Source organism: Numenius arquata, chromosome 11, assembly GCF_964106895.1.
Source record: "Numenius arquata chromosome 11, bNumArq3.hap1.1, whole genome shotgun sequence".
Lineage (NCBI taxonomy): Eukaryota > Metazoa > Chordata > Aves > Charadriiformes > Scolopacidae > Numenius > Numenius arquata.
The window spans coordinates 28395666-28415765 of NC_133586.1; the positions used below are offsets into that span (position 1 = coordinate 28395666).

Consider the following 20100-nt stretch of genomic DNA (forward strand, 5'->3'; position numbering starts at 1 on the left):
GGTTTGAAGCACTTAAAAGAAACTTGAGGTAAAGATTAGATACTGTATTTTAAGCAGCAAATGACTGATTTTTTTGGCAGCAAGATAGGATGAGCAACTTTTTCCTTTCAGTTTTTCCTCAAAAATCAGTTGGTGTAAATCCTCACAGCAGCCAGCCCAGGTCTAGTCCAGAAAGCTTCCAGCACTCATGTCTCATTCATACCCACGGGAGCCTGAACTAAAAGAATTATTAGCTCTAAAACCAGTCATCTTCATTTTCCTTCTTTAGCTGAAAATAAACACAGTATTATGAAAGATCCTTCCTCTACCTCTTCTACAACAGAGAAGGTGGCACAAGTTCCATAATCCACTTCTCACCCAAAGCACTGGTCTGTGCACTGCCCTGCTCACCCCGCAGCATTTCCTGATGGTTCACATGGAATTTATTATTCACACGGCAACTTCCCTGTCACCTGCAGCACAAGGAAATTTCTTCATTGCATGGGAAAGATGAGCAAGAGGAGTCCTATGTCTATAAATTGGCATTTTTCTTGCTTTATACAATTTGCTTAGGTAACGATGTCAGATTTAGACAGCTGTAACCCTTCTTAAATTAAACACGTTTGTCCATGTGTTTTTTTCAAAAGGGGCAAGTATGACAATATTTGCTTCAAATCAGAAAATTGCAAAGTACTCTTAAAAAATAATAAAAAAAAAATATTCTTCCTCTGTCTCTTTATTTTCATACTCGGATCCCTGTGTACATATCCTTAACTTCAAATTACCCATCCTCATCCTCTTCAGACAGCACGACCATACTGATCTGAAACCGCTTGTTCTCTGGTACTCGCTGGCAGCCTGGTCTGTCCCTATTGCATTTTCTGTAATAAACCAGAGCAACCCTATGCCTTGAATTTATTTTTTAATGTAAATTACATTTAATTTAAAGTATTAGGAAAGCAGCAGGGGCAGGAGAAGGGGTAGTCAAAATAGACAAAGATTTTTAGTATGGTTCAGGATCAAAAAAAAAACCCAATATGTTTTTGTTGTCTTTTTTTTTGAAAAATATTAGATTGCTTGAAAGCTTGTCTCCCTCAAGTCCCAGCCCAGAAAAGCAGTTAGACATTAAAGAGATGCACTAATGAGGTCGTTTGGAAAAAACTAGGGGATTATTACTGCTGAGTAGCAGAAAAAAACACGACAGAAGAAAAACAAAACAGAGTGGTAACTGCCTGGCCATAAACAATGATTTTACAGTGTTGATATAAAAGTTGATTGACCAGGTCTACAAAGTATGGAAAAGAATTCTGTATGAACAAACAATAAAGTTAAGATTTTACAGAATTTAGAATCTGAGATAAACAGACATTTTGAGTTCCTGATTTTATTTTTTTTTTATTTCCACAATTACTGTCTCTGATAGACCTAAAGAATATAAACTAGAAGTTAAATGGGTTATTTTTAATCAGATGCATGTAACCAATTTGCCTCGGTTGTCCCAGGACTTTCTTGGTGGGACTTTCCTCGAAAAGAAATATTGAGAATTAAGAATCAGGGCGTGACTTGTCAGAAGCTTTCTTTGAAACAAAAGCTTTATTTGGAACCAAATAATCGGAGGCAAACTGCATTACTAGCAGAGCAGGATTCTGTTGCTCTTGGTGGACTGTATTCTGTTAATCTCAGTAACGAATGTCCTGTAGCCTCCGAGCTGTTCTCGGGGAGTCAGTCAGTGTAAAACTCTCGGTCCCGGGTGCCCGTGCTGGCTGTGGATGCCAGCCGCAGAAATGCTTGCTCCAGTCTTGAGTACAGTTTTGGTTAGCATTTCATCGGTTGTTATTCACCCTGCAGCTGTGTACAAACTGCTCACGAGTGATGACAAACACATCAACTTGGGAAAATATCTCTAGACATACAGCTATAGACTTCATATGTTCCATGAATATTTCCACCCTGCCAATGTGTTGGAACATGGAACTAAATCAACCTTTTCACTGTCCTTACCGGAGGCATTCTGAATTAGGTATATCTCGGTTGCAGGAGAAGAGAGACAAAAAGAATAGAGGAGGCACAGGGTATATTTAATCCCTGCTTTTGCAACCATAACCTTGGCAGAAGCTGTTTCCTGAAGCATTAGCTGCTTTCTCCATGCAAAATCATACAAATGCAATCACCGTTATGTAAAGCACTGTTCTAGTGCGTGGTGTCTACCACACCCAAAGTTTCTAAGTCTTGCTGGCTTTAATGTTTATTTTTAAACTTTTTCCAACAATATGGGGTTTTATCTATGTAAAAACAGCCTAGTCTTCAATTGGATATGCTATAGTGCAACTTTGTAATAAGATGATAAATTCAATATTCTTACCACACAGCAAATAGTAATTCTGAATTGCCAGATTTAATTCAGCAAATATTGAGGGAAAGCAGCTAAGGAAATGACTGACGAGTTTCAAGAAGTTTTCTTAACTATTTTTGTGTTTCTTTTAAATAGAATTGTAAGTAAATTAAGTCAAGAAATAAACAGAAATGAAGGGAGGCTATCTTTCCTTCCAAAATGGTAAGTAAAACAATTCAGCTTTCTTTTTCAAAGCTTTCAGATATATCTTTTCTGCACTGTTTCCATTTGATCAATAATACCTGGGTCAGAGGGACAGCCTGGAAATTATATCAAATAAAATGCTGTTTTGTTAATGTCATCTGTTAAGAACAGCAAAGCCTGAGCCCATGAACACCCAGGGTACTTCTGCCATGCCCAGAACCAAGTAACAGATACATTTCATACAATTTTCTATCTTTAGAATCATAGACTCATAGAATCATCTGGGCCGGAAGGGAACTTCAAAGGTCATCTAGTCCAACCCTCCAATTCCCCATTTAGGAATGCTATAAAGCCTAGGCACATATTGTTGCATTAATAACTAATCATCAGTGCATTTCACAGACCTAACATTGTTACACTTTTTAATATTTTATGACTTACCATTGAATATAATATTCTTGCAATAGAAAAAGAGCAAAAATGGCAGGAACATTGCGTGAGAAAAGAACACTTTCTATTTATATACATATACAATGATAACAGAATCACAGAATCATTGAATAGTTTGGGTGGGAAGGGACCTTTAAAGGCCATCCAGTCCCATCCCCCCGCAACAAGCAGGGATTTCTTCAGCTGGATGAGGTTGCTCAGAGCCCCGTCCGTAGTCTATGTAACATGCTTTTACATCATCAGGATTTACATCAACAGGATTTTACACCTTTGCATTAACTCGAGTTCAAAACTAGAATTGAAAACTGTAAAAATATTTATCAGCCCTACAAATATTTATGAACTTGACTTTCAGCAGCTCGAATGGAATGAGTAAATAAAGATTTTATTTTCAGGACAGCGTCCCCTTGTAAATTTATTTCCTGAGTCCCCTTGTTTCTACACACTCGACCTCACTGACTTGAATTATTTGCAAGACAGTTTCATTTACATTTAGGAGCCCGTGTGTGAAAGCTGAAGTAGTGCGGTTTTGGCATTTGAGGCCACTGCATTCTACTGCTAAAGCTAACGATTGCCTTGATTTGCAATAGATTGTAGTATGCTTCAAACATTTAAGAATTGCAAATGAAAGGAATTTATTTGTTTGTATCTTCATTGTAGGGTCCAAACACAAAAAAGTCCTGAAAATCCAGGTAAGTGTGTATTGGCAGATGGTCTCTAACAACAAAAACTGTTTAGAAACATCAAAATATGATGTTAATCCTTGCAGGGCGGAGTAAATGATGGGCGGAGGGGTGGCAGGGGGGACCCAAAGCAACAGCCAGGAAAACATGAGAGCATGAAGAAGTTGCAAAAAGAATAAAGAGTAGTTACAGAAGAAGAAGTAAGAAAAAATATTTTAAAATAGAAAAGATGAAGAAAGGCAAGGTCAAAGACATTTACATGAGCATCCCCAAACTGCCTTTCTTTAACCCAATACATAGTATCAGTGCTTATATATTTCTGTTCCAAGCCCTCTGCCCCCTGCCCCTTCTCCTGGCAGCAACAGACATTAGAGAACTGAGCTTCTAGATGTCTGCCATGTCCTGAATTTTTATTTCAAATATTTTCTTAATAGGCCACGAGCACTTAAAATTTCTGCAAGCTACCCTGCTCCCCCAGTCCTACGAAAATTAAAAAAACCTTTTGATACGAAAGCTAAAATAGTATTAAACAGAGATAAGAACTCTGTGCTCATTCTGAAAGCATTCTGCTTCAAATTATATTTAAAACTGGAAGCGTAGGACAAGCTTGAAGCGACAACACATACCTCACCTCATACAAGGATAGCTGTACTCGGTTCTGAATCAGAACATTACTCGTGGTACCGTTCGTGCCTGCCTGCCTTTGCAAGACCTGCTCTGTTCCTGTGACATACAATCGGTGTTCAGAACTGATCTGGGATTTGTTGCGTCCTTTTTGTCAAGTTACATCTTGACAGTTCAAGGTTGTACATGCTAAAAAGCCTATGGTTACGCTTCTTTACACAGGATATGGTCAAGAAGACGGTGGCTGGTCTTCATTTGTGAGTATCGGGATTAACAAAACCTACTGGTTGAATGAATTAACCTCTTCTGTGGGGTCTGTTGGTTCCTGCGTTACCTCCTTTGGGTAGCACGGCTGGAGGAAGCAACGGCAGGGGGTGGTTGGATGAGGAGAAAGAGAAGGAGGACCATGAATGACTGGAGTAGCCACAAATAAATTTCTTCACTGAGAAAAGGGTCTCCCTCAGTAGTGCAAGGCAGAGCTTCAGAAGGACAGCCCTACACCGCTGCCTTAAGAAGAAGCTCACGGCCTACGACCAGGCCTCCCCAGAGCCTTAGCTGAGCTGTATATACCTACTTCAAGCTCTTAAAAGAGGTGGCTAGTAAAGGGAAGGTTGCTATGTTAGTCAATGGCAAATTCTTGGCATTTTATATTCTAGAAGAATCTAATTTTTTGGAGCCAGCTAGACTGAAAAAGTTCCTTCTGCTTTTTGGCATAGAAAATGCCAAACATCATTGCTAAACATCATTACATGAAGCATACACCACTCGGCAAGCCGAATGAATAAGCTGGCTGATGCCCAGTCTGGGTTTATGAAGATCTCTTACATGGACCAGTGCCAACGTTTTTTTGCAAAAAAATGGAGAGAATTTTTTAAAAACCACTTGCTACTAAGTTTTCAGGAGATTGGCAGCTATTTTAGGAGCACTAAAGGTAAAAATAACCACCTGGTAGCAGCTGGGCTCCGCGTCAGTATGGAGCTAGTCTGGAACTTTTTAGCCAAGACACCAACGACAAACCGAACAGGCTTTTTCTTGTAAGCCTTGGCAGAGGCACAGAAGGTGTGTGCGATGAGCACTGCCCCATTCTCGCTGCGTTCTTACTGTGTCCTGCAAACTGGATGAAGCTGGTTTGGTCCTGATCAGCGGAGGGCACCAAGACCCATATCAAAGACCTCATTTTGTCTGAAGCATTTTTAAATAGCCGAGTTGCAGGCTGTACATGCTATTAAGCAAGAACGATTATCAACAGGCACCAACTGCTGCTCCAGTGTGTTTCTAGGCAGCACTGAATTCTTTGCTGGTGCCCTGTCTGCTACTTAAAACAAAGGTACTGTGCATTTCAATCAGCAATCACCTTATCTTGACCTTCCACTGCAGTTCCTGTTATAAAATGATACTCATTTACTTTCTTAAGCTGTTGAGTGCTGTATGCATTAATAAAATCCTGCCTCCTTTCCCCATTTTATTTCAACAGAGATTTTTTTTCACTCAAACCGGTTGTAAAAACTTGATATCCTCCAGAGTGAAAAATCTCACAGTGAAAGGCCACAAGGAAATTGTAGTGCAGTGTTTAGTGTCCTGTTAGAGCATCCATCCTTTATGTACCTTTGCCAGGATGAAGACGATGACTACGAAAGCCCTGACGATGACCAGGAAAAGGAAGATGAGGCTGACTATGAATCACCAACAGAAGAACCTGAGGAAGCAGAACATGACAGTGACGGCTATGAGCCACCTCCCTCCAATAACGATGAAGCACACCACAACGTCATATTTCCTGCCAAGTCACTTGCAAACAACACAGATTATATAGGTAATTACTAAAAATTAAACGTTTTATATAATTGTTATTATATAATTCTATTTTCACACGTTATCAGCCACATTTAAAGCGTCTGGTAATGGAATTAATGGAGTACAGAAGGTTTTTTAACTGGAAGTTAACAGTATAGTCCATGAACAAGATTTAGTGACACAGACTTACCCCATGCTGGGGCTTTTTGCCTTTTAAAGCCTTTATATATGAAAACAATGGCCTTATGATATAGTAACCTAAGTGTGTAGGTTACTGCAAGGGCTCTTTTTTTCATAAAGATGTAATGAGACTAAAATAACCAAACTCTTGGTGTAGTTGTTTAGTTTGGTATTTTTGTTTTCTTCAGACAGACCTCCGACAAGTAGATCATCACATCAGCCTCCAGTACCACCCCAGCGGCCTGGCCCGTCCCCAGTACCAGCCTCATTTGGGGGAAGATGTGCTTCTGTAGGTTTCTTTCTTAATATTTCACCTAGATTTTTTGCTGGTACCTTCTTAGAAGTCAAAGTGTAATGCCCTTTTTATTTGGATAGTGGATGTAGAGGAAAGAACTGCAACCACCAAAATAGAGACGAACTCTATCACAGAGTGGCCATTTTTTCATGGAACAATTCAATTTCATCGGACAAATATATTAAGTTATTTCACATTACTTGGGTGTTTCTTGCACTGGAAATTTGTAGCCACTTGTGAACACCTCTCCCATATAAATTACAGATTTGTAATAGATCCCTCTTTGTTTCTTCAGTGATACTTGTAAAATGAAAAAAAGGCTAAGTCTTTCCAAGCTATACTTTTAGCAATTGTCCAATTGAATTAAGACCACATAAAAGTATAAGGGACTGTATAATGATGAACCCCGATGAACCCAGTTTTTTTCCTTTCTTTTTTTTTTGGTCCTGTGAATACTTCAAAACTGAAAGCTGTTGTGCTGTTTAGAAGTGGCACTATCCGGTCACTGTGTGCCACAACAGATGTACATTAGACCTACCCATGTACACAAGTAAAGGTCATTTTAGGATGTGATAGAGGGACTTTTCGTCTGGCCCAGTGTCATAGTTCATGTAAATAAAACACACAGGACTCATAGGTATCACGAGTTCTCAAGCCTGCTGTCCTAAATTGCTGCTCTATTTCTTTGGAATAAGAACAAACATTGGAAGGCATTTTTCTGGAGAAATCTAGGTTTAGATGCAAATGTCTGTTGCAGCTGCTGACAACACAATGGTGTTCTACTCCAGCTCTCCCAGTAACAGAGAACAGTCCTTTCTCCCCCTGCCTCAGTCCGCCCCAGTCAGTAACACAGACTTAATACACACTTCTCAACTTCAAATTCACATCCACTAATTTCAATACCAGTTTTCAAAACTAACACCAGCTGCACCGAAGGGGCAAAGACACAACAGCATTGTTGAAGCTCCCGTTTCTTTCATAGATTCATAGATTCATAGATTGGTCCAGGCCGGAAGGGACCTCCAAAGGTCATCTAGTCCGACCTCCCCGCAGTCAGCAGGGACACCCCCAACTAGACGAGGTTGCCCAGGGCCTCGTCGAGCTTCACCTTGAATATCTCAAGGGAAGGGGCCTCAACCACCTCCCTGGGCAACCTGTTCCAGTGTTCCACCACCCTCATGGTAAAGAATTTTTTCCTAATATCCAATCTAAATCTCCCCTTCTCCAGCTTAAAACCATTGCCCCTCGTCCTGGCGCTGCAGGCCTTTGTAAACAGACCCTCCCCAGCCTTCCTGTAGGCCCCCCTCAGGTACTGGAAGGCCGCTATGAGGTCTCCCCGGAGCCTCCTTTTCTCCAAGCTAAACAACCCCAGCTCCCTCAGTCTGTCCTCATAGGAGAGGTGCTCCAGCCCCCTGATCATTTTGGTGGCCCTCCTCTGGACCCGCTCCATCAGGTCCGTGTCCTTTCTATATTGAGGGCTCCAGACCTGCACACAGTACTCCAGGTGAGGTCTCACCAGAGCAGAGTAAAGTGGCAGAATCACCTCTCTGGATCTGCTGGCAACACTTCTTTTGATGCAGCCCAGGATGTGATTGGCGACACAATTGATTTCCTTTGACAATACTCATGCCCTTCCCTAAGATAACATCCCACTAGAGTATTCCTTGTGATACCAAACAGATGGAGGCAACTCTGCGTCTAACAAAAACCCCATGCGTGTAGGTCATTCTTCAGGAGCATTAATGGCTCCTGTCCTTCCTGCGTTGAGCAGAGACCTCATTCCTTGTGCTGTAGCAGAGACAAAGACTGGCAGATGTGGTGTGGGTGGGCTTAATATACTAAAATTAAAACAGAAAGGTGAAGACACACTTTAACCACGTGTAAAATATTTGTTTTAGCTGCCAGCTTTTCCTCCTCCACCAAGCAACAACGACTTGAGTAGAGACAGAAATATCAAGCCTTTGAAACGTAAGTAGAGCTGGTTTTCTCTTTGCGGAGCTTTTCCTGCAGGCTCCCCAGCACTTCACTTTTGCCTGTTATCTCTTCAGTTCCACTCCCTTCTACTCTTTATAAAGAAGCCTCACTTGTTATTTTAAGAAGTAACACCAGTTCCTGGCCATGCAAAATAAAGATATATTGACCTATACCGGCAAATTACCTTACACAGCTTTTGTGTTTAGCCCCAGCTCCTTCTATAGACAGAAGCACAAAACCCACACTGGATCGCCTCGCTCCACCGTTTGAGAGAGAAAGCCCCGTGTCAGGTCAGTATTTGCTCCAGCTAATAGCAATGGGGTTTTTTAATTATTCAAAATTATCAGTTTGAGTATCATTCATGCAAAAGAACAAGACTTAACCAAACGGACTGTAATCCAATCACAAGGTGATCTGTTTATGAATAAATAATGTGATCAGTACTTATAAAGTGAGAGAAATTGTATCGAGACAGTAGCAACCGTAGCTCAGGACTAGTTGAACAGAAAGTCACTATGAGATCCCTGTGCAATAAAGGCTTTATGTAATACTTAAGTGAATGAACAAGGAAATATTTAGCAGGTTAAAAGAGGAAATAACTTTTGCATACAAAGCTAACGAAGCTCTGCATACACTACTATCTGTAATTTGGCATCCAGACCTAAAAGAATGCTGAGAACTGAAAAAACATAGGAAAAAAATGCATTTGTTTCAGACCTGAAAAACAGTATATACAAAGAATCTAAAGAGACTACTCTCTGATATTTTTTTATTATCTAAACACTTTCATCTGGTATATAATGGCATAAAAGTATCCAGTAATTCAAAGCTAAACCATAGAAAATATGATTCTAAAACATGCAACATTAAAAACTTTCAAATTTTCTTTTAATAAAAGATATTGCAATTTTGCCATCCCTTGCAAAGCCAAATATTTTTCTGGCTTACATCTCAGAAAGCTGAGTGCTCCAATCTGCAAAATTCACTTTCGATGTTATTGAAAACTTGTTTGTTTCACAGAAAGTTTAATTAATAATCTTAAATTTATTTTTTTTCTAAATGTAAGCTTTTACTGTTTTCAGGGAGGAAGCCAGGCTTTCCTGATAAGGTAAGGCCTTTTTTGTTTGGTGCTTATTGATGTTTTCCCCCTATTTTGATACACTTACACAGTCTCTTAACTATTCCTTGTTGTTTTACAGCCTCTGACTTCACAGCTAAGGTAAGAGTTTTGCCTCTGGAAATGAGACTCTCGATGCCAGTATTACCCACTTATTTCTCAGTAAGCAGCTTTTTGCCATTATTTCATCATCTTGCTCCTGCTTTAGATCCCTGGGGGAACAGCTAGCAATGATGCCTAAACCTCCTGTTCCACCCGGTGACAGGTATGAAAGAGGCAACCCATCACCTCTAAGGAAGCCAACCCCTGTAAAGTAAGTGTTCATTTAATTGAAATTTAATAAAGGATAAATTAAATGTAACAAAAAATATGGATAAGCAACAGAGGACAGTATAATTTACTGCTATTGCATGACAGCAGTGTCTGCAGATACCCAAGTTTTGCTTTATGAATAGGCACGGGATGGGCTGTGAGCTACAGGGCAGTGTGAATGCAGAAGAGGTCTCTCTCCAGTCGTATCTCAAACAGCGATTATGTCGGGCATGATTCACTTCCCAGTTGCACAAAGAAATATATGATCCATGTTTTTTCCACCAGAGCAAGTTCTTGCTCTAGGGAACATTCTTTCACGAGTCCTATTGCTATTTTTTTAGGATGTTAGAAAAAGAAAGCTTTACTTTCCTACTATTAATTGCACCAGCCTGCAAAGCTCCTTCTTAATAGCAATCAGCATTCTCCAGCAGAACCACATCATCCTCCAGCACTTCCTAGATAACTTGAGGGCTGAGCAGTGTGACCGATTGTAAAAGAAAATAAGAAAGTAATTGAGATCTGCTGATCAGCCAGGATAATTTATCACAGAAACAAAGCCTGGAAGGCTTATCATATGCTCCAGCAATGTTGCTAAACACTAGAAACGAGTTCAAGATGTGAAGTCCAATGTTTCATCCTTGTAAAAACTTGTTTTAAGCTCTAATCTTATAAGCAGTTCATCAGACATTTTCCTTGCTGACAGAATCAAGATGGGCCAAGAACTAGCACAACATTGTAGATAAAGCCTGAAAATTAGAATCTTAGATATTTTTATGAGGAAAAAAAAAATGTTTCTGTGTTCATTTGGTCTGGAAAACTTACTATAAATTCATGTCTTAGTTGAAAATATGGCCTAATGCACACAAAGTGAATGAATATCCCATCTACGATTCATGGTTTGTTTTCTCTGCTTCGTTTCAGGCAGGGTTGGCCACCACACAAAAAAAATGAAGTAAGTATAGTTTCAAAGCAAACATTTAAAGGGATAGGGACTACAATAAAATGAAGTCCCTGTATAAACTAATAATTCTGGAAAAGGTAAACTTGTTTCTTTTATTAGTTATACTGAATACTCGCAGATCTTTCATAGCACATGGTTTCTTTTTAAACACTTCTAATTGAAGCTCAGTTTATTCCCTCAGTACTTTGTGTCAGGTAACAGGAAGAATAAGGCCAGATTTTGTCTGTGACATGGGAGCAGTGATTTTGCTTACACTAGGTTTTGGGTTTTGGGGTTTTTTTTTCAGCTTAAGCTGACCTAAGGATTTGACTCTGAGAGCCTACACTTACTGAAAGCATACGGAAAGTTTACATCTGCTGAGAGTTTCTGATTACTTTGGGTCAAGATCCATTACGGGAAGTCTCCCCACGGCTTATTTGTAAATAATCACTGCACCTTAACGCGAGAACTAAAAATTATTTGGTGTTGCATGAAGATAGAGAACCCAGCATTTTAAATAATAGTGACAGTATAAATATTAGACTCCTTGTACACTCAAAATTCACCAACTTCCAGGTTTTTGTTCTGTAAAATATTCCTAAGAACTGTGCTGTAACATGTTGCTAATGTTTACTTTCTTTTGGCTCCCCAGGAAGAAGACGACAGTAAGTATTTCTACAGTGATTTTTAAAACTTAAAGTCTTTGCCTTAGTTCTAAAAAAAAAAAAAAAAGATCACAGAGTTGTTTCTTTAGAGCCGTTTCAAAAAGTCAGGTGGTATCTTGACAGGCTGTAGAATGCTTACGAAGTACCTCATGCAGATTTATATATCAAAGGCGCAAAGCACAGGAAATCAATAGCTAATAGCTTCCTTCAGACGGCCAGGTATGAGAGAGCAGAATTTCTTATTTTGAAACACATTACGCTGCAGAGATTTGTGACCTGCACACAGCATCAGACAGCTGGGCACGAAAACTTCCTATCCGCCCAGTTTTTGACCAAATGTTCAGTCAAAGCCCACTGGTACTAGTCTTCTGTGTAATGTTATTTACTCTTAGGAACAGAGGCAGCACTGGTTCTATGTAATAACGGTATTTATAAATTACTTCAGAATCCTGGTTCTAAAATTAAGTAAGTTGGTAAAGTGACACCATAACAGAAGCAGAACATTTGGCCAAGTCTCTACAAATTATTGCTGCCTCATAGTACGGTGGACCATATGAGTTTATAATCTGTAACTAACATATCAAGCACTTTTTAGAGAAGTTCATTCCATTACCTTTATCTAATTAAACAGAAGTAACATTATGGCATTTCTTCATTCTACCTCATTTAAGAATGTGTCACATAAGTTTTAATTTTCCTTCTTTTCCTCTCCACAGCTGCACCCCAAAGGCCAGTGCCACAGCTCTCTTTGCCCCCGTACAGCTCCAATACCTTCCCATCCAAATCTGTCAAGCCTCCACCTAAGCCAGGATCCAACAGTATGCCTGGGGCAGAAAGGTTTGTTTCACCCGTTATTGTGTCTTTTCTTTTGAATCTCAATCTCTTTGCAATTTAGCAAATAATAGTGTATATACGTGGCTACAGGGTTCTCAGGTGAACACAGGATAACTTTTTTAAGCAGTCCATTATTTTTCAGGCTATACCCTTGCCTCCACTACATCCTAATTTGGCTTGTTCCTACTATCAAGGAGGGTGAAGCAGAGAGTGTAGATCAGGCAAGCAAGGAAAAATTCAAATCTCTCAGATTTATGTCACGGAAGTATTTTAGGGGCTACGTGGTAAAATGCTTCCATTCCTGAGACACCTCACCCACTGCCTGCAGGATCCACAAGAATGACAACCCTTTTGGGAAGGGATCATCTTCTCCCACAAAACTATGCAGGATGGAGGTCAGAAAGGTCCTTCTTTAACAGGATTCTGCCCACTCTAGGAGCCTACGTGCTAGAGCTGCAACTACTAATTGCTTCAAAACTAAAAACACCCCACAACCTTAGTTGTCTACAGTTGAATCTGAAAAAAATTCAGCACTCTTTTACTAAACTTTTCTCTAATGGTTAATAATTCCTATTTAAAACTGTGAACCTTGCTTCAACTATGATTTCTTCTAGCTTCAACTTCCAAATATTAGATTGTTACATCTTCATTTGCTAGATGGAAAAGCCCTTAATTCAGTTTTGATTTCTGATGCAGTGTGCAACGGACTTAGCCTTTGATGAGTTAGAGTGGGCTCCCTGAGTCTAAGTCTAAGTACATTTCCTAATATCTGTATTTTTTTAATGGCTCTTTGATGAATTCCTCCCATTTACCATCATCCTCTGGAACTGCTGAGACCCCAGTAGAACAACTATCACATTAGCAACAGCAAGGTCATATGCAAATATAAACTATTCCTATGATGAACACTTTGGCTTATATTTGAACAGCATTGCCAGATTTTGCTGTAGCAGAGGCCCCCATTTGGCTGATTCTCTCCCGTGAATCACAAGTCCTGACAGGGTGTTCGTGTCATGCAAACGTAATTAACATATTCATCCTAGAGCTTTGTGTACAGTTCATTTAAGCAGAAGAGAAATATGAACTGTAAAGGAAAAGCCTGCAGGCAGTTTGTTCCCAATTAGGTGCATAAATAAAAAAGAAGGAAAACAAAAAGAAGATTGGGACTTCTCATTTTAAGAAGTTTTGGATGTGGGTTCTGGGATCAGGCCAACCTGCTCCAGTGCTCAACCACCCTCACAGGAAAACAGTGATTCCTGATATTCAGAGGGAACCTCCTGTGTTTCAGTTTGTGCCCACTGCCTCTGGTCCTGTCACTGGGCACCACGGAAAAGAGCCTTCAGGTATTTATATATAATAATAAGGTCCCTCCTAAGACTTCTCTTTTCTAGGCTAAACAGTCCCAGCTCCCTCAGCCTTTCCTCGTATGTGAGATGCTCCAGTCATGTTAGTGGCCCTTCACTGGACTCTCTCCAGTAGCTCCATATCCGTAGCTGCAACATTAATGATGAGAAACTGCATTTTCATTAACAATATTAAAGAAGCCACAAGAAAAATGACCCTTTAAATGGAACCCCACAGAAAGAAATATCTGTTGCCTGTGCTTCCTGCTGTAAGGTATAAAGTAGTCATTCCTTATGAAAAATCAACCAGCTGAAGCAGTTTCTGCATTGATCCTGATACAGAAGTCTTGGTGGCCCTTTACTGATTCCCTCTACCTTACTCCCAGATATTGAGCTTCAAATAAACTTAATGGTGCATCTGCTTACACAAAAAGAAGGAAAGAAAAACTGAAAGAGAAAGCTTATCCTCATCCTTCATAGGTCTCAAGAGGATCTTACATTCTGTAAAACAGGCACAAAGTCCAGATCAAGTCTTCAGAGCACAGAAATGTTGTATAGCAATACATTTATACTGACCACCTTTTTCTTTTCCTTTTTTTTTTTTTAAGCAGTGCTAGAAACCTGTCTTCAAGTGGCTCACTACCACCACGCTTACATCTAGGTTTGTATCCTGCATTCCTGCATTTTTTGTACAAAAATGATTGAAGGTTGAAAGGTGGTTTCAGTGCAGTTACTATAATCCTTTTTTTAATGGATGTTTCTGGTTGGACTGTGAACAGAAAACCATCAAATTCCTGAAGGGCATCTTGAGTAACTTGCTTAGTGTGAATCAAGATGTTCTTCTCCCATGAAGTGTGGGCTTAATGCCTGGTTAAACCACTGACAAAACTTCATTTAGGTAGCTTTTTCCATGTAGCTAACACCACTGAGAGCTGAGCAGCACTGCCTGCAAGTCACTGTGGCACACCAATGCTCTTGAAAAAGGGAGAAAACACTTCCCATGTGAAATACGCTGCATATTTATCTTGTAATAACAGATACAAAAATAAAGGAAGCTTAGAAATCAATTGCTTTGCAAATAATTTTTCACACATGGTAACAGCTGCCAGTGTCTTACAGTGACAGTTTTTAGTTTCCATGTTCTAAGAAGGCAAGGAATGCAAAGAGATAACGTTACTGCTGTCTCTAAAGCAACCAGAGATGCTCTCAGCTGAGTAGTTGTGGTACAGAAGCTAAAACAATGTAACCTCTGTTTCAAGTTCATCTGATTTTAAAGAAACCTGAACTGCATGAGTTCAGTTAAAGTTTCTGCGCGCCAAGGACGAATTTATGTAAAAAACCTGGTTCTCATACAGGAGCCTAAATCTGACTTCAAATCAATTCAAAGTTTCTCACTATCAGTGATATAAATTCTTCATGCCTCACAAAAGCAAGATACCACACCATGTATGCACTCCACAGATTAAGTTATTTTCCTGGTTTTCACATTTTTTTTCTCCTTTTATCTCTTTGAAGGCAACAGCAGATCTCCGTCAAGAGGCGCAGCTGACATTAGACCTCCATTGCCAATTCCGAGCAGGCAGACTGTTCACCAAACAAACATGGAAGAAGATGAGGTATAAAAACATTACAAGTATTAACCATAACTGCTAAACACAGCAAATTTTCTGATTTCAAGAGAAACTGCTCTTCAAAGTTGTTTTTCTAGCTGGTAGCCACTGCCAGGATGTCAGTAGGTGCTTTCAGTTTCCTTTTCTGTGTCAAACTTTAGTGCCTTATTTTGTCTTCAACAAGAAAAACAATAGCAAAATCCCAGTAAAACAAAATAAAATACTTGTTTGGAGGATTACTTGTTTTGCACAATTGCCTTCAATTAGCATTACATATTCAGCCCTTCTTCCATAAATCCTTGGTGAGTAAAGAATTCATACCCTTTAAGTGCATTTTAGTTTCACATTTCTTTAAATATGACGAGTTGAGAGCAAACCGTCCCCGGTGATAACACTGCGGGGCAACCATCGATGGTATGGTCACAGGAAGTCTGCATTATTGTCTCAGATGATAGTTAAAACAGGAAAAATAAAATGAAGTATTTTAAAAAAAAACCAACAACCACAAACCAAAACCAAAATACAGAGAAAAGAAGGCAAAGGATGCTACTGTCCCAGGTAGACAAAAGAGTAAATCACATAAAATGTACCTTTCACTGAAAATATTTGGAAATACCCATTTTCCTGGCTTACCTACAGACATATTATAACTAGGGCTGTGATATTTTCAAATGTATCAAAGTGAGCAAATCATTTTAAAATCATGTAGTGCCACTTACCATAGAGTAATACGTACTAGTATGATCCCTGGAGCTCACACCTTCAGAGATTCTGCACATAGACCCAAATACCCCTCACATTCAAATTTCTCTCTGCTTATTTGTACCTTATTAATATCAGAAGCTAATTCATTGACAGCTGCCTTTCTCCTTTCCTTTCTCCTCTCTCACAAACCACAGGACTCACTGAATGAGGAATGGTACGTCGCTTACGTAAGCCGGCCAGAAGCAGAAGCAGCTCTTCGAAAGATAAACAAGGTACTCAGTAAGTCGTTGGTGAATCTCACCATCTCCCCACTGGTCTGGCTGGATGGCCTGGCACTCAGGTGGGAGGAGCGAGGGTAAAGAACCTGGTATGGTTATAGCCCCAGGAGAGATACCTGGAGTGAGGGATTCACCTTGAATATCCTTACCCGCATAGAAGTTACACCTCTAGTCTAAGAGAAGGAGTTCTGTGTCCCCAGAAAGCTCTTTCACCTCACCTCCCTTAGAAGTGACTTACCTCTGGACATAGTTCTCTGTCACTGGTGAGGAATTTGTTGCAAATTCTGAGTTTTAGATTGCTTGAATTAGATGAGATGAATCCCCCCCCTTTTCTAGGCCACATTTACCAGCAAAATGAAGCACAGACTCAAACAGATGAAACCCAGGCTTAGCCGTGCGTGTGGAGCTAAACCAAATCGTATCCCATCACTGTGGGAAATCTGTTTACTCTGTTTACTCTCCACTGCTTCTCAGCACGTGCAATGAGCTGGAGATGACACGTACAGCATTTCAATGACTTGCACTGAGGTCCAGCTTATGAGACCACATTCAGTGCCTCTAAGAAAGGGCGTTTCGAGGGAAGACTTGTTAAAAGATCTGAAATGCAGAAAAGCAGAGGCGGGGCGGGAGGAGCAATCTCACTGCCTTTACCAAAATGACACAGACACTGTCAGTATTTCAGGCTGCCTGTGAAGAGATCACACAATGATCTCTCAATGGGCACTTACCAGAAATGAACTTCTCTGGTTAAAGTGACATGAGGTTTGGCCTTTGATATTTTACTCCCTCCTTTAATGGAATCTCTCCCTTCCCTAAAAATCTGCATTTGTATCCAACAGGAAACTTTTAAGTAGCAAACTGAAAGACAAAACATTTGAGAAATGACCTAAACTCTTTAATAATGCAGTTTCTCTTACCAGGAGGAAAGGGAAAACACTCTTACCAGGAGGAAAGGGAAATAAAAAGCACTTAAAAGCAGGGGAGCTCTAGTTAAGGTTGTTATGCTGATCAAACCCAAAAATGATGTTTATTTGTCATCTTGCATTTTTTCATCTTTCAGGATGGAACTTTCTTGGTAAGAGACAGCTCAAGAAAAACTGCTACTCATCCGTATGTCCTGATGGTGTTGTACAGAGATAAAGTATACAACATCCAGATACGGTACCAGGAGCAAAATCAAATATATTTGTTAGGAACCGGCTTAAAAGGAAAAGAGGTACTATGTGTTTTTCATGCTACTTCCCTTCATCCCCTGTCTCATTCTGAAGTGTCAGGCTACTTACCCTGCCAGCTGCTTTGTTCCAGGGGAATTCTGCTTATTGTCTGAAGAGTTATTCCTGATAGAATATCTTACTGCTGGAAGTAAAATCAGATTCTCCTGTTTGCACTGAAGGAACGAAGGGACAGCCTTAGAATACAGCTAATAGAAATCCATATACCGGGTTGGGAATGTTTGTTTACCACTAAGATACCAGATAAGGGAAATAGACAGTTGAGAGCAAATCCATATGTGCTAACTTTCCTGCTTTGCTCCCAGACTGCTGGTTTACTCACGTCCAGCAGCGCTGCGTTGGATTTACTGGCACCAGCCAGACCGGTCAGCACAGAAACTGCAGTTCTGGTCGAGTCAGAACTCTGGGAATCTATCAGTCAACCTTCTAAACCAAGTGTGATCATTATGTCAAGCGGAATGACAACATCATGGATTGAACAGGCCAAGCCTGCATAAAGTAATTGTACAACATTGGAATAGGTTGTACACCTAGCTACAGGTTACGGCAGGAATGAAAACAGCTGATCTGATAGTACTTACTGGACCTTATAAGATTGCTAAATATTTAGAGTTTAAAAAGAAATTTTGGTTTTACTAATTACTAATAATTCTGACATTTTTGCCATAGCCTTCTCATTTTTTCCATCCCACAGGATTTTTCTTCGGTAGCAGATATCATTGATTACTTCCAAAGAACACCTCTTCTTCTGATTGATGGAAAAGACAGAGGTTCAAGAAACCAGTGCATATTAAAATACGCTGCAGGACACATTTAAATAAGACCAGAATGAAGATCACATATAGTATCGAAGCCTACTGAAGTTTGTAAACTTCAGGATATTTCCTTTTGCAACAAACTAAAATCATGAAGTAATTAAAAATCCTTTCATTTTAAGGAAAATGGACAATGTTATTTTTAAATTATGCCTTTAATGCAGTACTCTATAAATCTGATTTTCCTACAATGCGTTTATTACTGTCCACTAATCATACAGTACAAGAGAATTTTTTATCTTCCAACACATGTATCTTCTTGAAATGATTTCCACGCCAAATTAAAGGACCCATAAATAAGTACCAATATGAGTCTCTGCTTTCATAGGAAGGAATAAAAAAAGAAAGGTTGTTTTCAGATGAGAACTGCAGCAGCCATGATGTTATTTAAAGTCACACAGAGTAGCCCCCAAACCTTGTCAAAGTTGAGGAGTAGACAAAAGACACTAAAAGCCTATTTTTTCCCCACAAACATTTCCCAATAAATCTAACTGTGGCCACTTCTACGAGAAGACTGGGACTCTGACCTGGATCCTAAAGACACATAGGTTTCAGCAACATCAAAAAAAACCCAAGCCTGGATACACAGCTGCCTGTCAGGGTCTGGGTCTGTGTTACTCAGCTGGAACTGTCTTTGTTCACAGCTTTCTAGAAAAATAAAATGTCTACAGATACCATGTTCTCTCTGCCAAACCACTGGTGATTCACTGACGGCACGCCTTGGCCCACAAACTGGAATTATGTATCTCCTGGGATCCTCCAACCTCTTAGATGCTGTTCTCCCCTAACACAGAACTCTCTTCAACTCTGTCTTTCTGACTCTAACTTAAGCAACTGCTTTTTTATAGGAGACACATCAACAAGATTATCATCATGTGATTCTTAATTGGCAGAACACACCCAATTCTCTTAGAAAACAGACAGACATAATCAGGTTGAACTTGGTTCCTCTTATACAACTGCTTTCTGGTTTTACTGTATTTTTTCAAGAAAAACAATAACTTTCTCAGTTCTAAAATATAAGTTGCAGCTGAGGACCACTGAAGCATACTATATCAAGAATTTTTTCCCTTTCCTTTGCTAACTGGGAGTTGGGTTAAAAAAAAACCCAACTCTTTGCCTCAGTTTTCTAGTAACCTTTGTTTTCTGACAAGACCTTGGTTTGATAATTATGTTAGATTTTGTCACACTTCTTTTCCTTTAAAGCCATTTGTGTGTTTATCACTTGAATTATTTGAATGAAACTTCAAAGCAGAAAAAGACCTTCCATGTAATCTGCATAGCTTCTCAGATGAGATAATCAGATTTCATAAACAGTTTTCCTTTAAATATATATGTTTTGTAAATGTTATCTTCCATCCTAATATATTTAGCTAGGAGCTGGAATTCAAAGCTAGCAAACTTAATTTCCATGTGACTATGAGTCAAAAAAAAGATGAAAAATAAAATTCTAAAAATTATTCAGCTGAAAAAAACAGTTTCTCACCACCTAAGAGTCCCCACTAATCTTGTGAAAGACAAGTCAGTTAAAATGTATGTTTCTCAAATAATGCTAAAATGAAGAACCACATTCCCCATACTACCCGTGAGCTGGAGGCTGTAATTCTATTCCATTGCACTGCCTTGAAAAGCCTGACGACCCAGAAATGCCTCCTACAGAATTGTGCTTTATTTGTTTTAAATCATCTGATTGGTGAAAGATAAATAAAATACAAACCAGCACAACAAATTACA

The 20100-nt window shown here is 39.5% G+C and overlaps 1 protein-coding gene across 2 annotated transcripts in view; it reads left to right on the forward strand.

The window, feature by feature from the left end:
* LCP2 (lymphocyte cytosolic protein 2) overlaps nucleotides 1–19042 on the forward strand; it is a 31659-nt gene extending 12617 nt beyond the window's left edge. The window contains exons 4-21 of one of the 2 annotated variants that reach the window (XM_074155895.1): nucleotides 2468–2533; nucleotides 3626–3657; nucleotides 4495–4529; nucleotides 5887–6085; nucleotides 6435–6535; nucleotides 8440–8509; nucleotides 8722–8805; nucleotides 9598–9623; nucleotides 9715–9734; nucleotides 9841–9945; nucleotides 10866–10896; nucleotides 11537–11549; nucleotides 12266–12386; nucleotides 14335–14387; nucleotides 15242–15342; nucleotides 16236–16313; nucleotides 17380–17535; nucleotides 18246–18665. In XM_074155895.1, the coding sequence (XP_074011996.1) occupies nucleotides 2468–2533; nucleotides 3626–3657; nucleotides 4495–4529; nucleotides 5887–6085; nucleotides 6435–6535; nucleotides 8440–8509; nucleotides 8722–8805; nucleotides 9598–9623; nucleotides 9715–9734; nucleotides 9841–9945; nucleotides 10866–10896; nucleotides 11537–11549; nucleotides 12266–12386; nucleotides 14335–14387; nucleotides 15242–15342; nucleotides 16236–16313; nucleotides 17380–17535; nucleotides 18246–18368 (1414 nt within the window). In that variant the 3' untranslated portion in view covers nucleotides 18369–18665. Of the gene's footprint in view, nucleotides 1–2467; nucleotides 2534–3625; nucleotides 3658–4494; nucleotides 4530–5886; nucleotides 6086–6434; nucleotides 6536–8439; nucleotides 8510–8721; nucleotides 8810–9597; nucleotides 9624–9714; nucleotides 9735–9795; nucleotides 9946–10865; nucleotides 10901–11536; nucleotides 11550–12265; nucleotides 12387–14334; nucleotides 14388–15241; nucleotides 15343–16235; nucleotides 16314–17379; nucleotides 17536–18245 lie in introns of both variants that reach the window. The other variant, XM_074155896.1, reaches the window with a different exon arrangement.
* The last annotated feature ends 1058 nt before the right edge of the window (nucleotides 19043–20100 follow it).